This window comes from Fistularia commersonii, chromosome 21 (assembly GCF_037954325.1).
Source record: "Fistularia commersonii isolate RoL2024-O1a breed Wild chromosome 21, RoL_Fcom_v1.0, whole genome shotgun sequence".
Lineage (NCBI taxonomy): Eukaryota > Metazoa > Chordata > Actinopteri > Syngnathiformes > Fistulariidae > Fistularia > Fistularia commersonii.
Genome location: NC_141304.1, coordinates 2,985,226 through 3,007,038, shown reverse-complemented (window position 1 = coordinate 3,007,038; position 21,813 = coordinate 2,985,226). Strand labels below are relative to the sequence as shown.

The window sequence follows — 21,813 nt, the reverse complement described above, 5'->3', positions numbered from 1 at the left end:
CACCTCTCTAGATGTTCCTCCACCTGTTCCTGGCTCTCATCAAGTCTGACTTGATGTCCAACGCGGACAAAGTAATGAGTCAGTGACATGTTCTATCTCACCGGGCCGACGAACCCCAGGATTCCCGAGCGCACAAAGGGGATCTCTCCGATGGGAACTCCGCTGGCATTGACGGGAATCACCTGCGAGGAGGAACCCAGAAGAACATGTGAGGTGACCCACAGAGGAGCAGAGGTTCCCCTCAAAAGTGAAATCTCTGCTCTGGTACCTCGAAGGTGTTCTTGGTGACCCCCGGCAGGCCGTAGTACATGGTGCCGCCGGCACGGGAGTTGATGATTATCTCCCCGATCTCGTCCGTCCTGCAGAGCTGAGGAGGCCCGTCGGGCTTCACGATGCACATCAGCGCTGGAGATGTATGGAGACAAGGGTCACCTATCCTTCTGATTTTTTAAAATGTAACAAAACGTTGATTTATTGAGCTTTCACAGCCATGACATGCGGGGTAAATGAATCATTTTAATTACTTTATTTTTCGCAAATATACATTTTACATATAATTATAATATAGTATTACACATAATATCTATATTTTATTATTATATTTTATATTCTATATTATAATACTTTTATTTGTTTGGTGGGCTTTTTATCTTTGATATTTTTTTTTTTCCAAAAGCTCGTGTTGCATGCAGAATTATGATTTTGTCGTCTCCGTAGCAGCTCACTGAGTGCAACACACTAGTTTTTTTTTTTTAAGAAATAGCATGGCGGTAAAAAAACAAAACAAAACAACAATATACAGGAATATCTTCAGTTCATGGATCAGTTGGCTCCTATATCAAATTGAAATAATTTGAAACGTCATTAAACGGGTTTGTTATGTTTTAAATTTGAAAAAAGGAACTCAACTAACTTTAAACAACATTAATAACAATAACTTTATTCGGCTCAATATTAATAATGTGCAATTGTAAAAAACAGTAAATTACATATTTTGATTAGCTGCAACTGGCTATCAGAATAATAAGTAAATTTTGAAAATATTTATACAAATATACTTAATCATGGTGTAGATCAAACAGGAAAATACTCCTTTTGACGTAATGAACAGTGAAAATAAAGAAAAAAAATCGTTACATCAGTGTTCCGAACACTTTTTTTTTACTTTTTGACCTTCACAAACACTAAAAAGGTATTTTGCAGTATGTTAAAGATATGGACTTTTTTAAATTTCATTTTCCTTGTTGGTTTGGCATTTTATCTAGCAAAACATCTGACTACCTCGCTTGTCTTCATCAGACAGATTTTTGTTAGCTCCTCCATGGTTGGTCATGTAGCGTAAAATTCAAATTCTTATTCTTATACACCGTTACCTGTGTAACACAAACTAAGCACACCGATTCACTTTTGATTTCTGAAAATAAATATTTAGCTTTTTGAAAACGTAGCATTCTGCATCAACTTGGCTAGCATCACTTCACGCACCAACATCATGGATGTACATGCGTGTGCCCTAACATTAAAAAAAGGCACTGTTTTCTAAATTAAACACACTTCCATAACATGGAACAGAACGGAATAAATATTTTTTCATTCAACTTCTGATTTTTTCATGATTTTCCCAGTAGCTAGTAGCGGGCAATGCATCCCGCTGTCTTCAAACCGATACATCACAAGCAGCGGTTTCTATGTCGGACAATTCCTGGTGGTGGGCTTACAACTAAACATTTGCACGGTCACTGACAGAAAACTGAAAGTCGGAAAGAAATTTTAGAAGTTTTAATGGAGTCCCAGCGCGGATCCATCATTTTGGTCGCTTATGTTTAAGGTGGTAATCTTACAGTTGTGAGAGTGCAAAGACTGGACATCCCCCTCCCTTTTTTTTTGATATTTAATTCATTTTATTTCCTGAGTTAGCAACTAGCTCCTTTCCTCTCACTCACTGTTCGTAAGTATGTAGTACCACATTCCACCACAGGACGGCGTGAAACTAACTGTGATTAGCTTGCCGAGACGTGGTCACAGCATTAGTTTAGTGCTGTGTTGGCGGCAAAGAGGTTGGACGCCAGTAATGTGGCTAATGTCTGCGTTACAGGTAAAGATGTATAACGACACGTAAATAGGCATAAACAAGCGAAAGAGTTCCGGTGAAGTGAGTGAATGGCCGTTTAACTTGTATGGTTGAGGTCGACAGTAGCTTGGGTAGTGCTAATAGCATGCGATCGCTAGCCGCTAGCTAACTGTATCCTCGTGGCGGGACTACTGTGTATTGGAGCCGAGTGTCGGTTTGGAATGTGTGTAAATGTACGTGTACAGAGGGGAAATGGGAGCAATTGCTATACTGGTTTTGTAAATAAGAAAAACTGTGATTAGTTTGCCGAAATGCGGTCACAGCATTAGCTCAGGGCTGTGTCGGCGGCAAAAAGTTTGGACGCCAGTTATGTGGCTAATGTCTGTGTTACAGCCGACAATAAAATCAGCAAAACCTACACACTGAGTCATCATCATTCACGTGTGCAACACAGTCTCAGATCAGTCTTTTCCTAGTCTTGGACAATAACAAACATGTTTCATTTAATCGCAAGTCTTTCAGTCTTTACGGCGACATAACGCAATCAACAACCAATAGATGAGCTCCGACAAAACCAGAAAAAGGAAACCTGTTTGACAAACAATCACCAGAGCACTATTGGCGGCGGGGCGGCCACCAAACTCGGATCTCGGCTTGTGTCGCGAATCAAAAAATTCGAAAAACTTGATACAACCTGAAATCAAAGTTCCCCAGCCTGTGCAGTGTTGTCTTAATTTTAGATGCCGTGGCTCCGGGTGATTCCTTTTCTGCGGTAAAACGGGTTCAAAAGGCTGTTTCTGTGTTTTAAGGCCGTCGACTTCTGACCTCGTCCTTACCTCCGGGCATGACGTGCCCCACGTCTTGCACGGTGAGCGCAGAGTTCTTGTCCTCGGTGTTGACCCTGATCACGCCGTGGCTCAGGCCGCCCAGGGACAGGATGGCGCGGGCCGGTAGCGGCGCGCCCGGAAGCCCCGGCCTGCAGGAGGAGGGGCGTGAATCCAAGGCTAGCCTTTTCTGACACCAAACTAGAAGTGTGAACAAAAGGGGTGAAGCCGCGTACCTGCGTATTGCCACGGTCATGGCCTCGGGGGAGGTGGCGCAGGGACAGATGACCTCCGGCTTCAGGCCGTGGGACTGGAAAACGTTGAGGAAGGCATCACAGGAAGACACCGACCCTGGAAGGGAATATGGCACCGAGGATGAGAGGTTGCGGACCGTGAAGGGCGGTTTGAGACGGCACGGTAGACTCACAGGGATTAGCACCGTCGGCCACTATCAGCATCCTCAGTGACGTCAGGCTGATGTCTCGCTGGTCGCGGTGGGCCATCATGGCCCAGTGGAGGTCGCGGCATTTCACCAGAGCCAAACGAGCTGTAGAACAGCGAAGCCATTCGTTGGAAAACATAGGACTGTTTGGTTGCGCTTACGGCAGTGTGGGTACCTTTGTGAATGTGGACCCTCTGCACCCAGGAGAGAGGACAAGCCTTCATCACGGCGTAGGGAACGCTTATCGTGTGGATCCGGTTCATCACAGCCTGGAGATGGACGGGAGAACGACAAGCAACTCGGTGACCAAGGAAGAGGAAGCTCCAACCAGGCGGTAGCTGGAGTCGTACCCTCTTCTACAGATGAAACATCAACTAACGGGCATTTGCAGATGATCTGGTCATTCAAAGCTTCGCCATGCTCAGGTTACATATCGTCACCCTCTTAAAATAATCGCCTAAGTCACTTTTTCAGATTTTTCAGGAAACACAAAAAACTTGACACACTCTTGACATAGGCAATCTCTATTAAAGGGGTAGATTGGCATAATCTGTTGAACTCAGTATGTAGGCAATTTTGCCAGAGGTGGTCAGCATCATGAGGAGATGATTTAGGCAACAAAAAAAACATTTTTGTAAAAAAATGACTTATTTTTTTAAGAGGGTGACGATATGCAAATAGGACCCACTGTTTCAAACACCCACAAGAGGGCAGTGTAGAGGACAGGGGTTGCTATTGGACAATAACAAAGATGGCGCTGGCAGAAATTCTAGGATTTGATTGTCCTCCCCGGTTTTACTGACACAATGTTGTCTTCTTTTTCCGTGCTCCTTTCGCTGATTGAGGTGATTGGTACTTTACCATTTGCTAGGTAGGTAGGAAGCTACGAGCTGGCCGTGAAAGTAAAGGGCGAGACAGGAAGTCACTCACTGTGAGAACGCCGTGCCACAGACCCATGTCCTTCTTAAAGTCCAGCACGTTGACCAAGGTCTCGCCTAAATGGGAAAGGAAATACGGGGTGAGAATTCCCCAGCGGCTGCGTTACCAGAGCGGAGAGCGACCCTCACCCTCGCAGTAGCTGCAGGCCTGGGTCAGCGCCTGACAGTGGGTCAGCATGGCCACCTTGGAAACGGCCACCCCCACCACTGTGCCCTCTTTGCTGGCCTTGTACTGTACAGGGGATGGGACACACACATACACACATGCGCTCAAAGTCATCACGACCCTGGAACATCCTGCACTGGTGTTTTTAGCTTCAGTATTTAGCTTTAAAATGTGAGGTTTCAACGATGGGTGACCTCGAGTCCATATGCCGAAGGGTATGCTGACCTCAATGTATGCCGGGTCCGTGTTGGCGGTGGGGATGTGCGGCTGCCAGTCTTTGGAAGGCTTGGTCAGGTATTTGGAATCCGTCACCACCCACTTGAGTCTGGGCCAGCCTACCAGAGCAGAAAAGGTGAATATTCAGAGAAAATCATGCAAATTAGAGCTGTTTTCTCCATGAACACCGAAGGTCACAGAGGGCTCGGCCGTTGCATGGTATCAGACTCCGGAGTTCGTAGGAGGCTTGCTGACCTTTAAACTGCAGTATTTCCCCCGTGGGGGTCTTCGGGAGGCCTTTTAGACAGATCTCGCTGGTCAGCGCCAGGCCAACGCCGCAGCTGCCGAGCAGGAAGCCCACCTGGCTGATTCCGGCGTCCTGAACGGGCGAGTCCCACTTTAATCACAATCGACCGACGAGACAGCACGATACATGTGGAGTACCTCTCACCTTGCGGGACAGCGGCACCTCAATCGGCACGGGTATGACTTCGGCCAGGAGGCAGCCGTAGAAGGCCACCCAGAACATCCCGGGGTCACTGTTGGGGTACACCAGCGCCACCTAGAGGCCGTTCAAAGGTTTAACGCGCCGAATGCTCTCGGTTGCTCGACTCCAGGCTACGAGTCATTCGCTCACCCTGTCGCCTGGCTTGAGGATCTGCTCGTTCTTGGCGCCCAGCTTGTTGAGGAGGGTGAACGCAAGCTTCACGCTGCGACTCCACAGCTTCCCTGGCGGACAAGAGAGAAAAGCTTAACACAAATGCGCACTCCGCGGTACTGCATGGTTTTGAGATGGCTATTTGGTAGAGCGGTCACTTCCTATTTACGACTATTGGTACTTCGGATCTTCGGGGACTGAATTGCACTTTCTGTAAGTCGCGTTGGATAAAAGCATCTGCTAAATGACTGTAAGGAAATGTAATGTACAACATCCATGGGGACTTATCTCAGTGGTGATCCGTCAAAGTTTCGCTAGTGGGGGCCTCACCGTACGTCAGTGTATAGAGGGGTTTGCCGGTGATGTCGAGGGCAGTGAGAGCGGGGCTCTTCCCCTGGGTGGCGCCCCAGCGTGCCAACGCGGCCTGCAGCGCCGGCGGCCAGTTGCTAACCACACCCAGTGGCTCCCCCTTCACCGGGATGATCTGGCGGCCCTCCGGTTTGGGTGTGTTGGGGTCCGGCTGGGGAGCTTTGGACAGGAGACACGGCGGAGCTACATGTTACTGATCCACCCAACAAACGCTAAATCGCTATGGCTCCACAGTGCAGTCAAGCATTTGTCATACACTTCCTGTCAAGCTAATCAATGGCTAACGCTAATAGCGCTACCTAGTTCCATGTTCGGTACTAAGTTGGAATTCTGTAATCAATCTACGGTCGACGGTGTTATTTTGGGACAGAACGTCGCTACGTCTCCATAGTGCAGTCAAGCATTTGTGATACACTTCTTCTCATGCTAATCATTAGCGAATGCTAATAGCGCCAACTAGTTCCGTGTTCAGTACTAGTCCAGAAATCTGCTATCCGTCTGTGGCTCTTACTTGGAGACAGAAAGTTGCTTCGGCTAAGTACAATAGGAATTAAAAATAAATAAATAAATAAATAAAATACACGGGTGAATGTTGTTGCATGTCTATATAACGTGTCACATGTGAATGAGAGGGTCTCTATATGACATATGATGCATGTTGGATGCATAAAAGGGTGAGAGGGTGAATAGTTATATGTTGTGTAGATAATAAACAAATAATAAATTCAATAAAAATAAAATAAATAATAATAAATGTTTTTAAAAAAACAAGGGCAGCATGGTGGAGGGAGTAAGAGCAATCAAGAGCGTAAACGATTGGTTGCATGTCTCTATATGTGATGTGAATGAGATGTGAATGAGATGTATGAATGATTGTGTGTCTATGTTAGGGGTCCCCAAACTTTTTCCTGCGAGGGCCATATAACTTTTCCCCTCTCTGACGGGGGTCAGGCTAGTTTGTAACAAAAAGTATAACGATAGCAGAGGTGTCTAAACGTAAACATTATCGTTTTCCAGAAAGCCACACATCACCAAAAATTAACCCTTTCTGGGATATTGACAGGAAAAAAAAATCTGAAAATTAATAATAACATTATTAATGAAATAAAAAACACTATTTATGTAATGGATAATAACCAAATAAGCCTTTTCAAGTTTTTCACAGAAAAAAAGACCAAGGAACATTAAGTTTCTTGTAGACACAACTGTTTCCAGCTCTCTCATATCAAATTCACTGTGAAAACCAGAAAGCAAGCAGGCTATGAAACCGAACTGATACCGACACCTACCAAGTTAAAAACACATACCAGGTTAAATACCCTGCATACTGAATCTATTTTTCTCTTACCTCTCTTTTCGCCATTATTCTGTGCTATTTGACAGGTGTGCGTCCAGGATTTTTCTTTTTTGAGGGAAGGGTTTCAGATAAGTCACAGACTGCAGAAGGGTGGAATAGAATGCTACGTTCTATGCATGTACAAGTCACAATTATGTGGCCAGAATGAAAAAAAAAAAATCATAATGCATCTCTGGTATTGTTCAGGGGCCGGGCAAAATGTGGAGGCGGGCCGTATCCGGCCCCCGGGCCGTAGTTTGGGCACCACTGGTCTATATATTGTGTAAATAAGAGGGTGAATGGTGCGTGTCTCTATATGACTTGAGTGAGTGAATGATTGTGTTCATCTATATGACATATGATTAAAAGGTGGTTGTCGTTGCTTCACCACGGTGGATGTCAGTGGATCTGAGTGACGTCCCACCTTCTACGATCTCCTCCGAGTCGTCCGTGAAGAAGTCACTGAGCGGCGGCCTCTTGGGCCTCTTCAAGGTGTTGAGCAGCTGCTGGATCTTGGTGGACACCCTGCTGCTGACGGGAACCCCTACAGGGGGGGGGGGGGGGCAAACACAGCGGTCACACACACACACACACAAACGCACACACACACTGTGCTTGTGAACAAGGAGAACCCAGATGTCCGGTCTCACAGTCTGCTGCTCCTCACCCTTCGCTTTCTATCCCATGGTGAAGGAGCAGCAGCAGCACCGGGGGGGTCAAGGGGTTGGGGGGACACAAGGAGGGCCCGGGGCCAGAGCTGGGTGTGGGTGGGGGTGGCGGGGGGTCCACGTGAGGGGCCATCGTGTGCGTGGAGTTAACATTATACAGTGGCTCCTTAAGATACAAATCACTTTATATACGATTTTTTTTAAAATACAAAGTGCGATTCGAGCGATTCTATCCTTGAAATACCAAAATAATTTCATGATGAGAGCGATAAAATCAAAACGCGCGGTACGAGCTCCCGCAACTCAAATACGTTTCATGTCGTTGGTACGGTACGCATATCTTGGGTTGTGTTCCAATCTCTTGTGTGGCATGATTTTATATCTTTATACAGGATTCATATTACAATATCCATGATTTTTTTTTTGATATCCCTGACATTATTAATATCATTCTTTTACAGGGGGTTTCTATATTATATATATATATCCTCATTTTGTGAGTTTTGAAACCAATTTGCTGCCGTAGCTTTTGTTACTGCGGTCTATTCATGGATGTCTTGATATCTTCTGTCTATTTATATTTATATCCATATTTAGTTTTTTATTTTTTGACATTATAACTGTTACACTGGTGTGACAAAGGAATTTCCCCGATGGAGATCAATAAAGTTTTTCTTATCTTATCTTATCTTATCTTATCTTATCTTATCTTATCTTATCTTATCTTATCTTAGCAAACCCAACCTTATCTTACATGATGTTATTTTATCTTATTTTAGCTAACCTAACCTAATATTACATTACTTTACCTTACCTTACTATCTTATCCTATGTTTGCTAACCTTACATCACCTTATCCTATGTTGTTATGTTGTGTTGTGTTGTGTTGTGTTGTGTTGTGTTATGTTATGTTATGTTATGTTAGCTTACCTAACCTAGCCTAACCTAATCTAATCTTACCATAGCTTACTTTACCTTACCTTGGTATCTTGTGTGTGTGTGTGTGTGTGTGTGTGTGTGTGTGTGTGTGTGTGTGTGAGAGAGAGAGAGAGAGAGAGATGTGTGGACGAGTAATTTCTTTTCTGTTATTTTAAATGGGGAACTTTCATTTGAGATACAAAAAAAATCAACATACACAACATTGAATTTGTATCTTAAGAGACCACTGGGTCTACATCCATTACAAACATAAGGGGAAGGGGGTGATTTGGGGGGATGATTTGGGGGACGGGGCACGAGGTCAAACGTAGAAAGATTGAAAGTTTCCTTACTGGGAATATTACCTCTGGCTACGGAGGAGGATGGAGAGCAAAACAGAGAGCGTTAGAAGCAGAACCCAGACCCGATCTTCCAAGATCTCCGAGAACCCAAACACCGGAGGAGGGTTGCAGAGGAAGTTTGGGGGAGGGATTCGGGTCTTACCGTCCGCCGTCTCCATCATGCTGGAGCGACTCTGCCCCCGGCTCATCCCCCGCACGGCGGCGCCGGAGGGCAGGTCCACCCGCCGCCCTCTGGCCTGGACGGCCGTCACGTCCGGAGGAGGGGCGCTGTTGTCGGCGGGTGCTGGAGCGGCGGAGGACAGAAGCGGCGGTCAGCGTCGCTCTAATCCGGACGGCGCGGTTAAAACACGCGTGACTGAATCGTCATCTCACCGATGCGGCTGTGCGCCAGCATGTCGGCCACGGCGGCGGCGTGCTGTGGCTCGGCCGCCTGGTACTGTGGCTGGTACTGCGGCTTGTAGAGGGGCTTGTACTGGGGCTGCGGCTTGGCCTCGCCGTGGGACAGGGTGGAGGAAGCCGAGGAGGAGGTGGAGGAACCCTGGATGGAGCGGTTGATCCAGGCCTCCGGGCTCTGCAGGTTGGGGGCGGCGGCGGGCGGGGGCGCCGGCATGGACGACTGGCGCCGCACGGACGCCTCGTCCTCGGATCCCGACGAGGAGTCTGGAGCGGGGGGGAAAAGAAACAGGTTTGGTTCGGGGCCCCCTTCCCGGAGACGTTGCCGTGCCTACCTGGGGGGGTGCGGGTTTCGATCGGGGACTGCACGTAGGTGGATCGACGCTTGGTCGGCATGGGCAGCGCCATCTTCTCCTCTTTGTGTTTCGCCAGCGCGGCCTGAACGGCCTCAGTATGAATGTCTGCAAAACACGGGATGAGTTTATAGAGATTATACGTTAAAAATATACACACATAACGATATTCCCTTTATTCCCCGAATTAGGCAGCTGTCAGATACACAGCTTTTAAATAAAACTGTCTGATCTTACCTTTAAAAAAACACAATCGCTTTTGTATCTATATGATTGCGAGATGATACAGTAGATTAAGGTCAGGTAAGGAAATATAAGATGGTATGGTAAGGTTAGATAAGATAGTTAGTAAGGTAAGATAAAATGGTATGGTGTTTTAAGGTAAGGTCAGGTAATATAAGATGGTACTGTAGGTTAAGGTAAGGTAAGACAGGGTAACAAAAGATAGTAAGGTAAGTTAAGGTAAGGGAAGGCAAGATAAGATGGTTAGGTATTTCAAAGTAATGTAAAATAAGATGGTAGGTAAGGTGAGATAAGATAAGATAAGATAAGATAAGATAAGATAAGATAAGATAAGATAAGATAAGATAAGATAAGATAAGATAACTAAAGATACGATAAGATAACATAACATAGGCTAAGGTAAATTAGGTTTGCTAAGGTAAGGTAAGTTAACATAAAGTAAGGTAAGGCAAGTTTTGCTCAGATAAGGTAAGATTAGATATGATAAGGTTAGGTTAGGCTGTTAAGGTAAGATAAGGCTGACAATGAACAACGTGCAAAGCATCGTTTCTAGTTCAGGGCTTAAAAATGGAGTATGTGATTTAAAATGTTTTTAAACTCATGTTTTCTTGTTTTGCTCCAAAAGCGCTTTATACTGGATAACATTCAGTCCCACACACACACACACACACACACACTGAAGCCATGCTAAGAATCAGTTGCCTACACACACGTGCGCGGCCAGAAGATGGAGGGAAAATGGCTGAATAAATAAATCTTTTACTTGAAGACACCCACAAGCCCATCAGTTGGATCCCATAGACATCCACGCACGTGCACACACACATCCATCCATGTGCGCACATGGCAGGGAAACAACCCAAACACTTGTCGGGACGGAGAGATGCGGTTTGAACACGTGGACCATCTATGAATGCATGTCCATGTAACACGTGAATGTAAGGGTGAATGTATTTCTATATAATGTCATGATGACAGTGTGAATGGTTTTATGTCTATATAACATGTGAATGAGTGAATGCCTTTATGTAGGACATGTGAATGAGAGGATGAATGGTTGTATTTCTCTATATTACACGTGAATGACAGGGTGAATAGTTGTATATCACTATATGACATGTGAATAAGAGGTCGTATTATGCAAAACGTGAATGCCACCCAGGGTGTAAACAGAATACCCAGAAAAATGACATGTTACTGTAGTACTGGGTTAGTACTGGGTAACCAGTATTAGTACTAGGTAGTAGTCCCCCAGTACAACACTGGTAGAGTACCCAAAATGCTCGAGGTCCCAAACTAAGGCTGACAGGCGTGTTATAAGCCGCGACATTTTTCACGTAAACAACGGTGCGGCTAATATATGGACTTTTTTGGGTGGGGGGGCGCTAACGAGCTTCACGCCGCTGAAACATTTATCCTCGTCATATCAGACCGATGAAATGACCGGGAAATTCTGTGTCCGTTCAACTCTGACACAAAAGAAGATGACTTTGACGGTTTTAGCGCGCAGGAGGAAGACCGAGATAGCGACGGGCTAGCCGGTGCGGCTTATATTGAGGTGCACTCAATAGTCTGGAAATCACGGTATGTATTTATTGTAAATAGATGTGGAAACATCAGCGTGATGATGGAAACGTGGGTTTTTACACGTTGACTTTGGGCGCTCACCTCCAACCTGACCTGCTTTCACCGGCTCTCTTTTTATTTTTGTCTGAAAACGCACGTCAGGCGGATCTGACCTTTTCTCTTTGGCATAAGACGACCGAATTTGAATTTCTGGGTGAGCTCTTCCTCCGGGGGGGGAAAGCTGACCGCGGATTAAAAAACACACACACGCCCACACGCTAATTGGTCTCTTTGAGAGATGTTATCTTAAAAACAGTTCTGACCTGATCTGTAGCGGTCGTCCCGGGTGCCGCCGCCGCGGTGCGTCCTGCGGGAGCGCCGCTCGCGGTAGCGGGACGAGCTGCAGGGCGGAGGCCCGTGGCCCGAGGAGGAGCTGGGACCCGGGGGCGGCGCATCATTTCTAGGTGGGGGCTCCACTGGGGAGGAACCACGAGAAGTTTTAATAAAAATACAAATATGTGGAAAATGTAGAAACACCTTTCCTGCATGTAGCATTGACATGACCTTCTCACTCTTCTATCTGTGTGTTTACCTGGTGCGTGGATGACGTATGGAGCCAGGAGCTTGGTCCTTTTCTTCTCGTAGCCCTTCTGCGTGATGTCTCCTGTGCAGGAAAACAGAGTCCAGGTGTTAGAATCGGCCCTACGGATTTTGGAGGATCCAGAAGTTGTTGTCTTTTCCTATTTCTACTGTATTTTTTCCACGCATTTTGCAGCTGCAATCCACGACGCGGCCACCAGATGGCGCTCGCCCGCGCTCATGCAACACGGCATAGCATTTCAACCGAACTAGAGTTTGCCATCGCGTGATAACCATATAAAATATCGATATAAAATATCGTCAAAAACAAAAACCCCGGAGGAGAGAGGGATCTCCAAGCCCAATGCGGGCAAAATAAAAGAGGGCTAAATTTGGAAAAGGAGCAGAAGCGTTGGCGGGATGGGATGCGGAGAAAGAGGACGAGTCGGGAGGACGTGGAGATGGCGTGAGGCCGGGGAACGAGAGAAGGTCGCTGACTGACAGCCCCGCTACCGTGGTGACGGCAAATCGGGGATCAATCATGCATCGCCTGTGTTTTGCGGCGTTTATACGCCGTTTATAACATTTTCAAGTGCAACCGGCGCTTTTAGAATCTCACCTGAGACGGTCAGGTGCCCCACCCTCCTTCTCCCTTGGGGGAGCGGGAAAAAACATGGAAGAAGGCAAACACTTCCATGATTAATGCATGAACGGTACAGCGCTAAGTCACATGGTGTATTTTTAGCTCATGGGAACAGGCGGTTCAACTGCGAGTTAGAGATTCGGGCAGGGAAGGAGGGGATGAAGACAAGGAGTAATCACACTTCCATCTGGATGATTTGAAATTCATCTGTTTTTTTTGTTGTTGTTGTTCGGGCGGGGGGGGGTTAAAGTGGAGGCGAAGGGCCGGAGCGAGTCCACGGCATCCGGAGGGGTTCGGAGGGGGTCCAGGTGCCACAGAAGACTGAATTCGGGGGTCCGAACACTGCGTAAGGGAAAGCGATGGGCAAAGATTCGTAGATCTGTGAGGCCTTCACGCCAACCACGGCGACGAACGGCGTTTTTCAGGTGGCATATCAACAGAGGGCCTCCTTGAAACCAGCAACACACACACACACACACACGCTCGCCTGAGATGATCTGAATTGCAGCGAGACTCCCCTCGTACCCCTCAGAGGCGCCGTCTGAATTATAATGAGTTGCTGACCTCTCTTCTCTTCTTCCACTCCTATTTTCTCTCCCTCTCTCTCTCTCTCTCTCTCTCTCTCTCTATCTCTTCCTTGTTTGCCTTCGTCTTCGGGAAAAAAAAAAACACTGACATGCATCAACGCTACGCCTGACGCAGCTCAATCGAGCGCTGGTTCGATGAGACCCGCGGGTTTTCACCAGGTCAGCAACTCACACACATTTAATCGTGTGTGTGTGTGTGTGTGTGTGTGTGTGGACCCTTGAGGTCCAGGGTGGAGGATGGGAGGAGAACATATGGTCCCCCTCTTTGGTCCACCGCCATCCCTCCCCTTGTTCATTCAGAGGGGGACACTCTTGTTTACCAGCTGAACTTCCTATGTCCTGGGGAGCCACACACACACACACACACACACACACACTGGAAACCTCTGATTATCACAAAGCCACGTATCTTACTCCTCCCCACACACACACATACACATACACACATATCCATCATAATGATGCAAAAGTGCATGCCTGCCACTGGGGGGCGCTTGTAAGTTCAAGTGTAGACTTGTTTATCAGCTGAACATCATCATTAAGATACAGAGCATGTTTAGCGCTAAAACACACACACACCTGCTTATAAATCATAATATTGTGCAGCAGATATTGTGAGAAGTCCAGGCAGGCCGGTAGAGGGCGGTATAGTGTAGCCCTAAGGATAAACATTTCTGTTCTACAGGCCCCCTGGTAAGATGGGGAGGGTCACTGGAGGCCACATGGGCCACCACGCGTTGGTGTCGGCGTCCTTCGGGTGAAATATCAGTCCGTCTGCTTAAAAATTAAACGGAATTAAATACAAAAACAAGCAGCAGGTCCTCAAGGAGACCTTCTCCAGCCTTCTCCTGTTACTATGGGCCTCAGGAACCGGGTGTGCATTCACACACTCGGACAATGGCTTGGAGAGGGAAGGTTTGAAAGCCTAAAAGCCTCGTCCACACATCTCTCTCTCTCTCTCACTCTCTCTCATACACACACACACACACACACACACAGACACACACACAAGATACCAAGGTAAAGTAAAGTAAGCCATGCTAAGATTAGATTAGGTTAGGCTAGGTGAGGTTAGCCAACATAACATAACATAACATAACATAACATAACATAACATAACATAACATAACATAACATAACATAACATAACATAACATAACATAACAGCAACATAGGATGAGGTGATGTTAGGTTAGCAAACATAGGATACGATAGTAAGGTAAAGTAATGTAATATTAGGTTAGGTTAGCTAAAATAAGATAAAATAACATCATGTAAGATAAGGTTGGGTTTGCTAAGATAAGATAAGATAAGATAAGATAAGATAAGATAAGGCTAGGTTTGCTAAGACAAGGTAAGATAAGATAAGATATAATATGGCTAGGTTTTCTTGTTTTGCTCCAAAAGCGCTTTATACTGGATAGCATTTAGCCATTTACACACAATTCACACACACACACACACACACACACACACACACACCTCCATCACTTCACTGGACTTTTAAAATTGATTTACACTTATCTCCTGAGCACGGACCAAGACCGTGTTTAGGCTCCTTATAACCTAGCATTGCTGCAAACTTTACACACACACCCATCCACACACACACACACACACACAGACACAGGTGTGGCCGATCTGGTTGACGCAGTGACTCGTGTTTCACTGGAGGAGAAACAACACAATTTCACAAAGACATGGCCCCCCGGGGACGGCCGGAGGAATAAAAGCACACACACACACATACACACACACACATACACACACCTCCCAAGGTGCCATAAGCTGGGAGTCGTCAGCGAGTTGCCAAACGCCATGATTCTGCGACGGTTACGTAAAAACGGGGGGCACAGGTGTCTCAGCGGTCACATAAACCCAAGAGGAAGGAAACGGGAAAGGCGCTTCTGTTGCCGGGTCCGGACAAACGGCGGGTTGTTTTTGTTTCCCTTTCAACTGATGCTTGAGTGACATGAAATCGAGCAATGAAACTTTATAATGCAGAATAAAAGATTGCATTAAAAACATGCAAGAAACATCAGGATGACCTTTGACCTCTGGGTAAACAGACCGGACTCTGCTGTTTACAATGTTGTTTTCAATTCTTTTCCCCATCTAAACCCCTGGCTCTGAGCTGCTACCAATGCTCTGGTTAGCGCCACCGGTGTGTGTGTGTGTGTGTGTGTGTGTGTGTGTGTGTGTGTGTGTGTGTGTGTGTGTGTGTGTGTGTATGGTTCGCAGCAATGCTACTTTATGAAGGCTAGTCGCAGTTTTGGTGTGCGCTCAGGAGACGAGTGCAAATCAATGTTAAAAGTTCTGTGAGGTGATGGAGATCTGTGTGTGTGTGTGTGTGTGTGTGTGTGTGTGTGTGTGTGTGTGTGTGGTTCGCAGCAATGCTACTTTATTAAGGCTACTCGCGGTTTTGCTGTGCGCTCAGGAGACGAGTGTAAATCAATGTTATAAGTTCTGTGAGTTGATGGAGCATATTTAAGATAGGTGTTCCCTATATGTGTGTGTGTGTGTGTGTGTGTGTGTGTGTGTGTGTGTGTGTGTGTATGCAAGCGGGTGAATGGAAAGGTTTTCTGATCTGGTTTTAGTGACACTGTTAAAATGAAGCCATGAAGGAGGTCAGGGTCATTCGTCACCCTGGCAACGGGGTCAGGCGTTTGCAGCAGGTTGAGGTGGAGATGGTGAGGGTCGTGTATGTGTGTGTGTGTGTGTGTGTGTGTGTATGTGTGTTGGGCAGGACGGGACATGTTAACGCTGCAATCCAAGCCAAGCGTGGACACCCGAGAAGGCGGACAACAGCCATGACACGGCGCCGCACCTTCTCATGGCGCTCGGCTACTCGGGAGGGGGGGACTTCCTGTTTCTTCAACAACAGGAAGTGAGGGACCTCGGCGTCCATTGCAACATTTACTGTCTGTCTCATCTAAATTATTCAGTCCTTTTTTTTCCCCTATGCTACGCTTCAGCGCATCCTCCTCAGTGTGTGTGTATGAGGATGCATTATACACACGGGGTGTTATATAACGACGGCGGTGCATTTCGAACCCAGCTGTTTGTGTTTCCACAAACCAAAAAGGGGCGGAGCCTCCTGGGGGACATGCGGAAGTACAGCGGCCTTCAGGGGGGCATGCGGACCCAACCCTGGACCAGATGGAGACCATCCCGTCTTCCTGATTACACGCCGTCTGATTGGCCGTGTTTTCTTTTTTTTAATCACGGAGAGCTAAGATGGCAGCGGCGCTCGGAGCAGCGAGGCGTTGGGTCGGATGGGAGGGAGATGCTCCCGGCGGCGGCGGCCGACGTTGACTCAGAGGCTGGGAGAGCTCGCTGCCCCCTGATGCTCTGTGACCTAGATTGAGATGCAGGCAGGGCCATAACCTAATCCCCCCCCCCCCCCTCGTATTACAGGCTGCCGGGATGAAGACCTGCCTCTCCTCCGTGTAGCATCAAACATTAGCATGCTAACGTGACCCAGCAGTGGAAACGGCAGATGTTGCGTTCGCTGAGCGTCAAGCGCTCGTTCTGCTGATGACGACTCGAAAGGTGGACACGGGCAGAGGGGAATATGTTCTCCAAGTTGGCATGCAGAAGTATCTTTTCATTTGGATGAAGTTCCCCATCTATTTAGGGGATACAAGAAGAATCCAAGGTGAGGACACAGAGGATCTACTTTCTCAGGGAAGTAGGTTAGCGCCTCCTGCTAACAGCAAGAAGGTCCCAAGTTGGATTCCCGTGTGGAGTCTGCATCTTATCCCCATATCTGAGCGGGGTTCCTCCGGGCTCTCCGGAGAGGAGCTGCATCTCCTAAAAGTACCACCATTTAAAACAAGTTCAAAGTTAGCATTAGCCTAGCACCTAGCTGTGCTGCCATACTCCGCCAAAGGAAATCCCATGATCCCCTACCTCTCCCATCTGCACTCAAGTTATGATAGCAACCTAAGATCTTCTCCAGGGCCTCCCCCGGGCTCCCTCATTGGTCAGGTTCCCCGGGGGCGCAGCTTCTTCTACTGCAGCGTCTCACCAGGTGTCCACCATTAGGTCTTTTATGAAAGCTATTACTGTATCAGGTCAGCTATTAGCATGTGGCTGCTAGCGCTACTGGTCTTAGCAATCATAGATCAAGAAGCATGGTGGTTAAAATTTCGAAGAAAAAAAAAACCTGTCTGATGCCACAACAGGGAGATAGTTGGCATGTCAACGACATTCATACGGTGGACTGGGACCAGGGCCAGGACTGGGACTGGGACTAGGACAGGGACTAGAACTAAAACTCTGACTCAGACTGGGACCCGAACTGTAACTGGGACTGGGACTGGGACACGGTACGGAGCGGGACCAAGACAAGGACTGGAACCAGGACTGGGACTGGGACTATGACTGAGACTCTGACACCGCCTGGAACCCAAACCACTACTGAGACTGGGACTGGGACTCGGACGCGAAATGGGACCAAGGCAGGGACTGGGACTAGAACTCAGACTCTGACTTGAACTAGGACTGGAACTGGGACTGGGATTGGGATTGGGACTGAGAGGAGGACTAAGACTCTGACTTGGACTGGAACCAGAACTGCGGCTGAAATTGGAACCGGGACTAGGACTGGCACTGGGACCTTGACTGTGACTAGGACTCAAACACTGACTGGTTCCGGGACTGGAACTGGGACACGAAATGGGACCAGGACTGGGACCGGGCTAGGAATAGCAATCAGACCGGGACTGGGACTGAACTGGGACACAGATTGGGCCAAGACTGGGACTGGGGCTGGTGCTGGTAATGGGAATAGGACTGGGGCCGAGAACAAGGACTGGAACTGGGACTAGGAATGGGTCCCTGGTCCCTGGACTGGAACTAGCACTGAAACTTCAACTAGGACCAAGACTAACTTGGACTGGGACCGGAACCGGCTCTGGCCGGTTTCTTCTTCCTACACATTCATGTCTCACTGTGAATGACAGGGTGAATGGCTGAATGTATGTAAAGGTGTGAATGACAGGGTGAATAGTTGAATGGTTGTGCGTCTATATGATTTGTGAATAAGAGGGTGAATTGTTATATATCACTTTATGACATGCGAGGGTGAATGGTTGTATGTGTCTATATGACATGAGAGGGTGAAAGGTTGTGTGTCTGTATGTGTCATGTGAATGACAGGGTGAATAGCCCACCCTGGTTTTCCAGAGGTTCCTTCCGGCTGCTGTCTGTCACTTAGTAACACTGAGAGGACATCCATCATCTTCCCCCTCACTGCTTATTATCTCGCTGTGGGTTGGTGACTATTATTAACTGGAACACACACACACACACACACAATCATGCACGCACACATGGCTTTGCCATGGTCAGAAGACCCACGGAACTTGAACACACCATGATGGCTTCAGTCAGCAGTTCCAACACCTGAGAAAATGATACATATCCTCTTATCTCACACTCTATCCCTCCATCTACTGACAGCGACATCCATCCATCATTTCATTCTTTCACTCGTGATGGAATAGCTACCACTTATCCTGCACACAACGACAAACTGGCTGTAGCCACATTAGACCTGTGTGTGTTTGTGTTTCTGTGTGTGTGTCATCACAGGGCTGCAGTAACTTCCATATGGCATGAATCATAACACACAAAAGAAAAACCCTCAGAAATCCACGGCAGGGAAATTAAAATCCATTTTTCTTCTGACAATTTCTAAATTTAATTCTTTTATCCATCAATCTTTTTTCCAGGTGATTCACATGATTGATTTTGTAATAACTAGGTTATTACGCTGTTATAGCAGCCTTTGCTGTGCGAATGAGAGGGTGAATGATTGTATGTCTCTATATGATGAGTGGATGAATGAAATAGAGATAAGAATAGAATGAGAGGGTGAATATTTATATGTCTATATGGCATGTGAGTGAGAGAGTGAATGGTTGAGCCAAAATGGCGCGTGGATGAATGGAATAGAATGAGAGGGTGAACAGTTTCATGTCCCTATATGGGGCTCTGTGATTGGTCCAGGGTGAACCCGCCTCTCAACCAATCCCAGCTCTCTCAGGCTGCACACACATAATGAAGGGGTGAATGCGTGAATAAAAAATTGTAAGCGTCACCTTTACTCAGGTACTTCCGTGTGTGTGTGGGGGGGGGCGCACACACACACACACACACACACACACACACACACACACACACACACACACACACACACACAAATCACGTGACAGATTACAGATTACTCATCCACCCCCGGGGCACCTGAGAGCCGCAGCTCCAATCAAACTGCCGCCACTGTGATTCACTGCGCGGGGAGGAGACTTGCATAACAGCCGGAAACACGCACACGCACACGCATGCACGTAAACACACAAGCACAAAACCTGGGAGCTGCACCGGCTGCGGCCGCAGGCGGGGGGGAGGTGGGGGGGCAGGAGCACCCCCGGGAGGACCGCGGCATCGACCCTCCGGACATGGGACCGCGCACACAAACGCGCGCACACGCACACACGGGATGACAAAGTTGACCTATTTTCTTTGACAGCCGCGTGCACGTAGCGGCGAGTCCGAGAGACGCGTGCACGCGATTCCCGTCCATGAATAATAATAACAACAACAACAACAACAACGGGGTGCGAACACGCACATATGCGTGTTCGTGCGCGTGTCACGGTCGTGGCCCGGCCGTTCTGCGGCAGCGCCCCGGCCCCGCGTCCGGCGTGAACCCGGGATCGACGGGGCTCAACTTCCGCGGAAAGTCACCGGAGATCCGGGAGGAAAGAGGAGCGCTCACCCTCGGAGAGCTCCAGATCCAGCTCGGCCAGCTGGTCCCGGACGTGTTTGGGCAGAGCCGCCGGATCCACGCCGCTTCGCTCCGCCATGGCTGCGCGGGTCCCCGGTGTCAGGCGATCAGTGGGCCGCGGCGGCGTTGGCGGTGACGGCGGAGACGGAGGAGGCGGCGGCGGCGGCGGTGGCGGCGGCGGCGGCGGCGGCGACGACGCGCCGGCCGTCCCGGAGCCCCTCCGACACCGCCATGGCTGCGGGAGCACAGGGGCAGGAGGAGGAGGAGGGAGAGGGGGGGAGGAAAACACACGCACGCACACGCGCACTAGAAAAAAGAATAAAAAAAACTCGCCGGGGGAGTCGCTCGGTCACGTGACGGAGCTCGCCGTGACGGGAGGATGGAGGGATGGAGGGATGGAGGGATGGAGGGATGGACTCCCTGCTCCCCCTGCCGTCGCCTCCTTTGCCCCCCGCCCAACCCCACACGACCCCACACTAGAAATAACAACAATAATTGTAATAAATAATCAGGGGTCATAATACATTGCTTCTATGCACATATATATATCATAGAAATATAAAGTGTGATGTATGATCGTATATATATATGTGCCTCAAGCGAAGGCACGGAAAATATATCCTTTCTCTTTGGTGAGTAAATAAATAAGAGCCATACTAAACTAAACACCACGTTGTGTGTTGACATTTTTATCTATCTATACATATATTTACATTGTAAGGGATATATGTTCTTCAATATATAAGCCTCACAAAAAGGGCACAGACATACTATATGAAGAGTCATCATAAACACCGGGTTGTGTGTTGACATTGTTCTCATATATGTATTGCATTTGGCAGACGCTTTTATCCAAAGCAACTTACAATAGAGGACATCGCTTTGGATAAAAGTGTCTGCCAAATTCAATGTCATGTAATGTAATGTAATATATATATATATATATATATATATATATACACATACATATATATGAGTGTATATATATATACGAGAATTAATATATAAAAGCCTTACATGAAGGAACAGAAAAACAAAATAAACGAGTCATAATAAACACAGGTGATGTGTGTTGACACTCTTATCACACACACACACACACACACACACACACACACACACACACACACACACTTGTTTATATACATATAAATATAAAAAAAGCCATACACAAAATCACAGGAACCCTGAAGAAACAAGAATCCTAATAAACACAGCATTGTTTGTGTTCTTATATATATTGATATACTATATATATATTACTTTTATTAAGGCTTGTGTATTTATAGTGCTTGCGCCTTTGCGTGACACTATCTCATATATATTCATATATTCCCCCCCACATTCTTACTTTCTGTAAACACCGTGACGCCTCTCCAAAAAAAAGGTTTAAAAACTACACAGAATTCGACATGTCTTTGCTATTAAAGCTTGCTATTTCAGATGCAAGGAAAAGTATATAAAAAATTTGTGTATTAAATATGTGTATTGGGTTCAAGAGGAGTGAACGTCACTTCCGGGTCAGGACAGTCGCGGCCAGGCCGGCTGCGTTGATTGGACGACAGGGGGCGCCAACGAGTTTTTTTCCCTCCTCAAGAGCAGTTTTCCTTTTTCAAATCTTAAAACAAATAACATGTCGCACGAATTAAATAAGGATTTGCTTCCACCTGTTTCTTTTCTCCCCGGTG

At 47.3% G+C, this 21,813-nt stretch overlaps 1 protein-coding gene across 4 annotated transcripts in view; it reads right to left on the bottom strand.

The window, feature by feature from the left end:
• The window catches only part of dip2bb (DIP2 acetate--CoA ligase B (putative)b), a 35,628-nt gene extending 15,180 nt beyond the window's left edge, over nt 1–20,448 (bottom strand). For 2 of the 4 annotated variants that reach the window (XM_086168335.1, XM_086168337.1), the window contains exons 1-20: nt 20,117–20,448; nt 12,116–12,187; nt 11,847–11,999; nt 9,697–9,822; nt 9,341–9,628; nt 9,111–9,251; nt 7,445–7,564; nt 5,646–5,843; nt 5,295–5,386; nt 5,109–5,219; nt 4,913–5,036; nt 4,667–4,776; nt 4,405–4,507; nt 4,268–4,332; nt 3,513–3,606; nt 3,323–3,442; nt 3,132–3,246; nt 2,908–3,047; nt 269–405; nt 102–182 (exon numbers count right to left, since the gene is read on the bottom strand). In XM_086168335.1, coding sequence (XP_086024461.1) covers nt 102–182; nt 269–405; nt 2,908–3,047; nt 3,132–3,246; nt 3,323–3,442; nt 3,513–3,606; nt 4,268–4,332; nt 4,405–4,507; nt 4,667–4,776; nt 4,913–5,036; nt 5,109–5,219; nt 5,295–5,386; nt 5,646–5,843; nt 7,445–7,564; nt 9,111–9,251; nt 9,341–9,628; nt 9,697–9,822; nt 11,847–11,999; nt 12,116–12,187; nt 20,117–20,204 — 2,478 coding nt within the window. In that variant the 5' untranslated portion in view covers nt 20,205–20,448. Of the gene's footprint in view, nt 1–101; nt 183–268; nt 406–2,907; nt 3,048–3,131; nt 3,247–3,322; nt 3,443–3,512; nt 3,607–4,267; nt 4,333–4,404; nt 4,508–4,666; nt 4,777–4,912; nt 5,037–5,108; nt 5,220–5,294; nt 5,387–5,645; nt 5,844–7,444; nt 7,565–8,959; nt 8,978–9,110; nt 9,252–9,340; nt 9,629–9,696; nt 9,823–11,846; nt 12,000–12,115; nt 12,188–20,116 lie in introns of all 4 variants that reach the window. The other 2 variants (XM_086168336.1, XM_086168338.1) reach the window with 2 other exon arrangements.
• Between the last annotated feature and the right edge of the window lie 1,365 nt (nt 20,449–21,813).